General features: G+C 36.9%; 1 protein-coding gene across 1 annotated transcript; it reads left to right on the top strand.

The window, feature by feature from the left end:
• Positions 1 to 1458: 1458 nt before the first annotated feature.
• LOC145719448 (uncharacterized) lies at positions 1459 to 6498 on the top strand (the record flags this gene model as incomplete). The annotated part of the gene is made up of 5 exons (XM_081810948.1): positions 1459 to 2152; positions 2840 to 2893; positions 3354 to 3458; positions 5807 to 5860; positions 6367 to 6498. Coding segments are annotated over exons 2-5 (316 nt in total), but the record flags the coding sequence as incomplete, so codon positions are not given.
• Positions 6499 to 10084: the final 3586 nt, after the last annotated feature.

The following is a 10084-nucleotide window of genomic DNA, read 5'->3' as shown; positions in this document are numbered from 1 at the left end:
TAGAATCATTCATAACTCTTAAGTTTTTCATCAGTCATAATTTCTATCTTTTCAAAGGAATCAAGATTCATTTTGATGAAGTAGGTGATGTTTTGAAAAACATAGGGATAGAACTCACACCTAAGGAACTCTGGAAGCTGCTAAAAACTCTGCCAATTACTTGTGAGCATTTCTGATACTGCTGTGGCCTTTAGGAGAATGTAGTTTGAGTGTAATATATTGTTGGGGCAGGTGGGGAAACATTAAACATTAAGTATATATTTATAGTCAATATATTTATTGAGCTCTTCTTAGGTTATGAGATTAAAGACAAAAATTCTTGCCCTCATGGAGGCTATTATAGGGGATGGAGCTAACTCTATTAGGATTTAGCTTGAGAACTTCATAAAGAAATTAAGATTTTTAAATTGATCAATTTTAGTTTAAGATATTGATTTTGAAATGTCTGACAGTCCTAACGCATAGAGAGAAAGAAGTAGGGGGGAAAGAGGAAGTCATGTAAAAAGTGTCAAATCAAAAAGATGTTTCAGAACAGTAAAATAGATAAATATAAAACCTTACTCTCTTCCTTCCCTTTATTCTTAAAACCAAGGAAGAGAAGAATGTGTAGATAAGAAATTAGAGAAATTTGTAAGACCAATCATGTGACATTATTTTCTTTATGAAATAGTCTGGGAGCATCTGGGTGGTTCAGTTGGTTAAGTGTCTGACTTGGTTTCGGCTAGGGTCATGATCTTGGGGTCCTGGCATAGAGCCCAGTGTGGGGCTCCGTGCTCAGAGGGGAGTCCGCTTCCTCCCCCCTCTGCCCCTACCCCCACTCATGCACTCTCTCTCTTTCTAAAATAAATAAATAAATCTTAAAAAAAAAAAAGAAATAGTCTGTACTCTTGTTATGAATTTCTGTGTCGCTTTCCCCATGACATCAATTATGACTTCTCTTATAGCTGATGGAAAGGTGTATTGCAGTCGGTTGCTAGATGGTTTAAAGACTTTCCAAGGTGAGTGATAAGCATAGTAAGAAGCCAAGTAAAAATGAGATCTTTAAGTTTTGTGTTTCCTTTTGGGAAATCCCTTTTTTTTTTTTACATTTATTTTTTTAATTTAATTTTATTATGTGATGTTAGTCACCATACAATACATCTTCAGTTTTTGATGTAGGAAATCCCTTTAATTGCTTAATGATAACAATAGCTAATTTCTCTTGATTATAATGCCAGGCACTGTTCTAAATACATCTAGCAACCCATTTTAATTATCACAAAAGTCCTAAGGGGTACCTACTTACATTAGCACCACTTTACAGATGGGAGATACTGACCCACTTGCCTAATAAGGTCACACAGTTTGAACACTGGAAGAGGATTTGAACCCGTATTCCTTTTTTTTTTTTTTAAAGATTTTATTTATTTATTTGACAGAGAAAGACACAGCGAGAGAGGGAACACAAGTAGGGGGAGTGGGAGAGGGAGAAGCAGACTCCCCGCCGAGCAGGGAGCCCGATGCGGGACTCGATCCCGGGACTCCAGGATCATGACCTGAGCCGAAGGCAGTCGCTTAACCAACTGAGCCACCCAGGCGCCCTGAACCCATATTCCTAACCACTCTGTTATATTTAACAGTTAGGTTATTAACCTTTTTCATCCCCCTTTATGACTTACAACTCAAGTTCAATAACCAGTAAATTTGTAGAAGTAATTTACAGTTATAATGGCAGATTTCAAACTCAGAAGCCAGAATTATGGCTGTTATTTCCGACATATTCCTCCATTATGAATAATAAGTGAAGAACGAGTAATTGGCCTCACTTATTTTCTTTGCTTTAGATGTCTATAACAAATTTTAACGGAGTGTCTTATAACATATGTAAGGGACATGTTCTTTTCTTCACGTTCCCCAGCCCTGCCACCTTAGTTTTGTGTTTTCCTTGAACATTTGCATTGCAACTTTGCTTTTCTCCCTCCCATTAGGGTTTGATGCACAGACTTAACTAGAATTCTTTTAATTTTAGGCATAATTCCACATTTTTATTTCCTCTTTCTTTCTTAAGGTGGGAAAATTTTAGAGAATAAAATAGAAACCATTCTGGAAAACTTGAACTATGACCTAGAAAAGAAAGAAATCCAAGATCTACGCAATCATCTGAAAAGTGACAGTGAGTATTTCATTTACCACTTACACTTCCTGTCAGAAAAATCTTTGAAATCTTCTCATGAAATCTGAGTACTCTTACTCAGTTTCACTTAGAAAGTTAGAAGTACTTACAGAGTTTTAATCCTCGAGGATGAGAAATATGACTTCTGGTTATCATTCCCAATATTGTCAGAGGACCAATAGGGCACTGGTAGATTTAAATTTAGCTAGGAAAAACAAAATAGCATTTCAGAGGAAAACAACAGGATTTATTGAAATAGATATCAGAAAAGGTCAGAAATGGACAAAACCAAATGAGGGGGTAGCAAAAGTTTAGAATTGTTTGGTATGTAATGTATAACTAGAAGCAATCATATTCTCATTTAACAAATATGAATGTCATGTTGGGTTGAAATAGAGGCTCACCGATATCTCACTTTAGACCAATAATATGGCACCAAAGAGATATCTGTTAAGTGAAAAGGATCAAATGGAAAAGAATTAAAAAATTAAAGATCTAATTTAGTGTTTGTTAAAACACCCTCTTTAGAATTCTATAATGTGGTTGGATATAAAAGAAAATGTTTAAATCAACAAATTTCCTCTATGTAAGGAATGACAACTTAGAAAATTTCATGGAAAAAAAGAGATCCTATTCCCAATAGCAATACATATTTTGTTTACATATGATTTATGGCTTGTATTTCAGATAATGGAAAGATTTCGCTGAGCTCCTTTATGGGTACAGCAAATTTATTTTCTGGTGAGTGAGAAGTAATGATGAAAAGATGTAAAATCAAGATCCTTTGTTGTATGTACATACCATATTTTAATTATATATCCCAGTATTCTAAAATTGTACACAAGCCTTATTTTGCCAATATGCTGATGACATATTTGTTTTTAAGAATATAGATGGACTTTTTATTACCTGTGGTTTTAGAAGTATCATTTTTTTTAAGAAGTGTATTTTATTATAGGCTGGTTGGCTTGTCTCTATATTTTTTAGAGCATTAAAAAAAGCATTCTTTTGACAAGGCTTAAGGGAAACATGTTATTTTTTAACCTCCTCTTGTGATGCAGTTAGATAGGCCTCATTGTGTCCTTGGTCTTCTGCAGTTACATCTCTAGCAAGTTGAGATACTGCTGTTTTATTACAATTATCTTAAAGTAGGATTGTTATATATGAAAATTCACATATCATATTTCCCATCTTTTTAAAGGTGGTAAAATTAATGCCAGTGACACACAACTTTATCTGGAAAATGTAGGAATTGAATTAACAAGGAAAGAAAGCCTGGATCTGCTGAACATATTACCATTGGATGGTAAGCATTTCAGGCATTGCAGTGGATTTCAGAGAATATTGAGTTATTGTATAAAATTCTAGAAGTATAACTCTTTAAAGTGCTGTTAAAAATTTTAAAGGGAATGACATCAGCAACATGGCATGTAAGTTGTTCCTTTTTTAATCAATGAATTGGACACCCACACACAAACACGAGTGCCTGTATGAGTGTTTTGGGAACTAGCAACTTACTCCAAGGGACCCAGGAGGAGCCTCGCTCACAAGTGCCACTGGTAAAAGACAGGCAACCTCCATACAGGGCTGCAGAACCAACACAGTCAGCAAAATCGCCTACACCTCTCTTGCTGCTGTCAGGAAAAGATCGGGTGAGTGCTGACCCAGGCATGAGAATTTGCAGAAGTCCAGCCTTCCTGGAGGGAGACTCCAGCCCACCACCAGAGAAAAAAGAAAGAAAGAAAAATAGGAGTTTGGCCACAGTGGAGGCAGTAAGAAACTTTCCTGGCACCACTCTCCCCCAACGGAGGGATGCATAGACCACAGTGACCTCTCCCACAGGGGAAAGGAAAGCAGTGAGTAGGTGCTTGGCCTACCCCAGCAGAGCAGGACCAGCTGGAAAAACCCATTTCTCTCCACCAGCACCCAGAGCACTAAGGTGGGAGCTCTCTGACAGGGAAAGAGGCAGAGATGAATTTCAATTGGCATTAAAGAGATTGCGCTCAGCAGGAAGCCGACCCATGAGCCTCTGGGAGTACCATACCTTGGGATCTCCCTGTACTTGTCAGGCATCCCCAATGTTCAGATGCTAAACCCACACCTCCCCCTACTCTGCTGCTAGCTCCTTGTGCAAGGGTCACAAGTGCATCCTCTAGAGCGAGCTACAGTTAGCATGCTTACAAAACAAGCTACCCAGAGTCTGGAGGGGGAAAACCATAAACTTAAGCTATAGCGCCACCTAGTGGAAAACAAAAGTTTTCAGTAGCCAACCTGGTGAATTCTAAGAACCAGAAAAAAATATAAAAGCTTGAAATTTTGCCACAAAGGCATTGTGACAAGTGTAAGGTAACATCTCCTTGTGGTTCTGATTTGCATTTCCCTGAGATATCACCTTACACCTGTCACAGTGGCTAGACTCAAAAAGACAAGAAATAACAAGTGTTGACAAGGATGTGGAGAAAAAGGAACCCTCGTGCGCTATTGGGAATGTAAATTGGTGCAGCCATGGTGGAAAACAGTATGGAAGTTTCTCAAAAAATTAAAGGTAGAAATACCATATGATCCAATAATTCCACCACTGGGTATTTACCCAAAGAAACAAAAACATGAATTTAAAAAGATATGTGCACCCTTATGTTTACTGCAGCATTATTTACAATAGTCAAGATATGGAAATAGCCCAAGATGGATAAAGAAGATGTGGTATACATACACAATGGATTATTACTCAGCCATTAAAAAAAAATGAGGTCTTTCCATTTGCAACAACATGGATGGACTTAGAGGGTATTATGCTAAGTGAAATAAGTCAGGCAGAGAAAGACAAATACCATTTGATTTCACTCATATGTGAATCTAAAAAAAAAAAAAGATTAAACAAAAAACAGAATCAGACCTATAAATACAGAGAACTAACTGATGGTTGCCAGAAGGGGGAAGGGCAGTAATAGAAGAATGGAGAGATGTTGCTTATGGATACATACTTACTAGTAGATAAATGAGTCCTGGAGATGTGATACACAGTATGGTGATTACAGACAACAAAACCGTATTGTAAACATTAAAGTTGCTAAGTAGCCAGATCTTAATTGTTCCCAACACAAAAATAAATAATAATTATTTGACATGATAGAAGTATTAGCTAATGATACAATGGCAATCATATGACAATATAAATATATCAAATCAATATACCTTAAACTTCACAATCTTTGTGTCAATCATAACACAATGTTTAAAAATTAAGAGAAAAATAAATGTAGAAAGAGCCACTTCTGACATAAAATATTCTGTCCTTACCATTTAAATCTTAATTTGAGAATAGTGTTCTCTTTGGGGTATTGCTGTTATAAACATTTTTAAATGTTGGAACCAGCATCTATAATCAGTCTAAAGCCAAAGATAGGAAAAGGTGATAAAACAGTTGTAGAAGGGACATTTTAGAAAAGAAGAAAAGAAAAAAATCTGTTTCAGTGTGTTGGAGTTCCACCAATAGTACATCAGATGCCAGAGAATGAATAGTTACCTTGAGAATCTTAGTCATTTCTTTGCTTCCTTTGGATTATAACTAATAATAACTTATAAAATCTAAAAATAAGTATTACTCTCTCAATTTCCACTTCTTGGTAAACTAAATTGACCCTTACGTTACAGATAATAGAAAGGTGTATAAGAATAGATTGATGGATGGAGTGAAGACATACAGAGGTGAGTGAGCAGCATGCTGGGGAAGAGAAAACATCTTCAAGCTTTTGCATTTACTTTTCTAAAATCTCTCTTATTTCTCAGTGATTAGATTGCTAATTATATTACTCTTTTTTTTAATGAGCTGGCATACTTAATTGTATACAATCACATTTGGGAAAATCGCCTATATGCTGTTTTGTCATTGTTGCAAATTTGAAGTCTTACTTAATAGTAAGAAATTTGTGTATTGGTTGTCTCTTTCCTATAACTCACCTGTCTTGCCTGCTCTTCTCTTTCTTCTGGGTAAACTCACCCTAGAAATTGCTGTAGTAGTATTTTCTGGAAAACTGACAGGGAGAATTTTTCTACTTCTAATCCTTAACTAATTCTTTTGATCATTCCAAGACCTATATGGTAACATTGCTTCTTACTTCCTGTTTGTGTTGGTCAGTTTATATGACCAAACATTTTTTCCCTCTCTGGCACAAATACAAATTTATTTTATTCTTATCTCTTTCTTTCTTAAGGAGGAAAAGTTAATGTCAGTAGACTAGATGATGCTCTTGAAAACATGGGATTCTCACTTGAGGAGGAAGAAATTGAGGAACTGTATACTCACTTGCCAATTGATGGTGAGCATTTCAAGTACACAATGTCCTGTAAGGAAATTTTTGTTTTCCTGTGGAAACCTCTCAAACATACCTATTAATTTCATGGAAAAACCAGAAGTTTATAGAGATCCAGTCCTAAAGAATGGAGATATATTGTCTCAATATTAATCTTAGAAGAAATATCAGTAATTGCTCATATTGCTGCTTGCAGACTTCCTATGCCAGAGAATACCAAAATGAAATGACAGTCAGTGTTGGGACCAAGTAAACATTAAAAAATAAAACAAAACAAAAAATTACATTTGAGGGGTGGGAGAAAAAATTATATTTTTTGAAGAGTAAGAGAGAAAATCATAAAGGATTTCAGAGGGCAACAAAAGAAATGGGGGAAGAATGCAGGAAACTGTTAAATGTCATTTGTACTTTTGCAAAATAAATATAATACATATCTAACAATTACACTAAATAAATTCATAGGTATCAAGCTTTAAATTACACAGAAATTACCCACCCCCTCAAGACTATGATCAAATAGGTCTTAGGCAGAGCCCATGAATCTTAATTTTAAATAAGCAACCCCCACTACAGTTAATTTGTTGAAATAGCTAACCTTTGGGGTGCCTGGGTGGCTCAGTCGGTTAAGTGTCTGCCTCAGGCTCAGGTCATGATCCCAGGGTCCTGGGATTGAGCCCTGCACTGGGCTCCCTACTCATCGGAGAGCCCGCTTCTCCCTCTCCCTCTGCCCACCCCGACCCGCTTGTGTGCTCTCTTTCTCTCTGTGTCAAATAAATAAAATCTTTAAAAAAATAGCTAACCTTTATCATACAAAGAAAAATATGTATTAGTAAATTTATGTGGATTAGTACTTTTTTAAGATTTTTTTTTTTAAGATTGATATATTTATTTGAGAGAGAGAGTATGCATGATCGGGGGGAGGGGCAAAGGGAGAGGGAGAGGCAGACTCCCTACTGATCAGGGAGCCCCACAAGGGGTTCAATCCCAGGACCCTGAGATCATGACCTGAGCTGAAGGCAGACATTCAACCAACTGAGCTAATCAGGCGCCCCTGAATCTTTTTTTAAGTTTTATTTATTTAAGTAATCTCTACATCCAACATGGGGGCTCAAACTCACAACCCCGAGGTCAAGAATCACATGCTCTTCCGACTGAACCAGCCAGGTGCCCCATAGACTTGAATCATAAGGTAACTTGAATCATAAGGTAACTATTTTTCCTTTAAATACTCAAAGATTTTATTTATTTGAGAGAGAGCAGACGAGCAAGAGAGAGAGAGAGCATGAGAGCAGGGGAGAAGGATAGACAGAGATGGAGAAGCAGACTCCCCGCTGAGCAGGAAATCTGATGTGGGACTCGATCCCAGGACCCTGAGATCATGACCTGAGCTGAAGGCAGACACTTAACTGATGGAGCCACCCAGGCACCCCATGGGATTAGTACTTTTTGGCATGATTTTTAGCAACAGCATCTGATCAGAGCACTCTATATAACTCTTAGTATCTTAAGCATCTTAACATCTTTAGCATCTTGAAATGATTCTATAGACTGATTAATAGTTTGATAAGCATCCTAAAAGTATTGGTTTACCTAAGCTTATCTAATATGATCTGATGATGCTTGAAATCAAGACTTTCTGCTTGTCAAAAAAGTGGTCTCCTATTTATTTTCGAATTCTAACCCTTTTTTCATAACTCTGTCTGTAACACATGAGTCAAGCAAGACTATATAAAACTCCTGTTGGAATTAGAATATGGCCCCACCCTAAATTATCTAGAGGGCAATCTAGCTGAATATCTCAAAATAAATATTATTGCCTCTGCTCAGTAAAGGTACCAAGAACTGAGTTTTAAAAATATAACCAAAGAAACCAAAGAGATCCAAGGAACAGAGAGAGATAGTAAAAGCACTTTAAATAAATTTCTGTTTTAATGCAATGCTCTATTGTTTGGCCTGAAATTATTCATAACCCAGTGGTTGCTTTGACATTAGTAATTGCTGCCACAGAAGCAGAGACTTCATGTTGTTTGCTTTGTATTGCCAGCACTGAAAATAGGGCCTGGCATATATGTAGGCATCCAGCAAATATGTGACAAGTTAAAAAATGAAAAAATCAGCCTACATCTAGGTGTTGACTGAGCTCCTCCATTTTGGAACACTGACAAGTCTTGGCACACCCTCAACTACTGGTAGCCACTGAAAACAAAGAAGGCAGCTTAGCTAATCAAAAAGGTTTAAGACAACCAGGAGCTCAGGCTAAGCTGAACAGTAAGGTTTATCTCCTACATGAGACCAGTCTAGCAAGACATTGATTGATGAATGGATAAAGAAGATATATATATATATATACACACACACACACACATATACATATAATATATATATGGAGCTAGAGAGTATTATGCTAAGTGAAATAATTCAGAGAAAACAAATAGCACATGATATCACTCATATATGGAATTTAAGAAACATAACAAACAGTAAAGGGAAAAAAATAAGGGAGAGAGAGAGAAAAAAATTAAGAAACAGACTCTTATTATAGAGAACAAACTGATGGTCACCAGAGGAGAGGGGAGTGAGGGGACGGGTCAAATAGGTGATGGGGATGAAGGAGGGCACTTGTGATGAGCACAGCGTGATGTATGGAAGTATTGAATCACTATATTGTACATCTGAAACTAATATAACACTGTATGTTAACTATTTGGAATTCAAATAAAAACTTAAAATAAAAAAGCTTTTTTAAGAATAAAAGAGGTAGCTCTTTCGTGTAAGATACAGAAACCAGTAAAGAGAGTCAAGGAGAATGAAGAAGCAAAGGAATATGTTCCAAACAAAAGGACAAGAATAAATTCCAGAAACAGACCTTAATGAAGTGGAGATAAGTGATTTACCTGACAAAGAGTTCAAAATATTGATCATAAAAATGATGTTCACTGAGGTCAAGAGAACAATGCATGAACAAAGTGAGAATTTCAACAGATAGAAAACATAAGAAGGGGCGCCTGGGTGGCTCAGTCGTTAAGCGTCTGCCTTCGGCTCAGGTCATGATCCCAGGGTCCTGGGTTCGAGCCCCACATCGGGCTCCCTGATCAGCGGGAAGCCTGCTTCTCCCTCTCCCACTCCCCCTGCTTGTGTTCCCTCTCTCGCTGTGTCTCTCTCTGTCAAATAAGTAAAATCTTTGAAAAAAGAAAACATAAGAAAGTACCAAACAGAAATCCCAGAGCTGAAGAATAAAATAACTGAACTAAAAAATTCAGTAGAGGGGTTCAACAGCAGACTAGATCAGTGGAGGAAAGAACTAGCAAACTCAAATACAGGCAGTGGAATTTATCCAAACAGAGGAGCAAAAAGAAAAAGAATGACAAAGAGTGAAGATAGCTTATGGGATTTATGGGCTACCAGGAGATGAACCAATATTCACACTTCACAATATCTCCCAGAAGGAGAAGAGAGAGAGAAAAGAACAGGAAAACTTACCTAACATGAGGAAAGAAACAGACATGAAGATCCAGGAAGTTCCAGATAAGATGAAACAAAGCTAGCCACACTAAGATACATTAAAATTAAATTGTTAAAAGTTAAAGGCAAGGAGGAAATCTTAAATGTAGAAAGAAAA

Source organism: Leptonychotes weddellii, unplaced genomic scaffold (genome assembly GCF_054177405.1).
Source record: "Leptonychotes weddellii isolate Sample4059 unplaced genomic scaffold, ASM5417740v2 HiC_scaffold_4519, whole genome shotgun sequence".
Taxonomy (NCBI): Eukaryota; Metazoa; Chordata; class Mammalia; order Carnivora; family Phocidae; genus Leptonychotes; species Leptonychotes weddellii.
The sequence above is the reverse complement of the archived record's forward strand: the minus strand, read 5'-3'. Positions and strand labels throughout refer to the sequence as shown.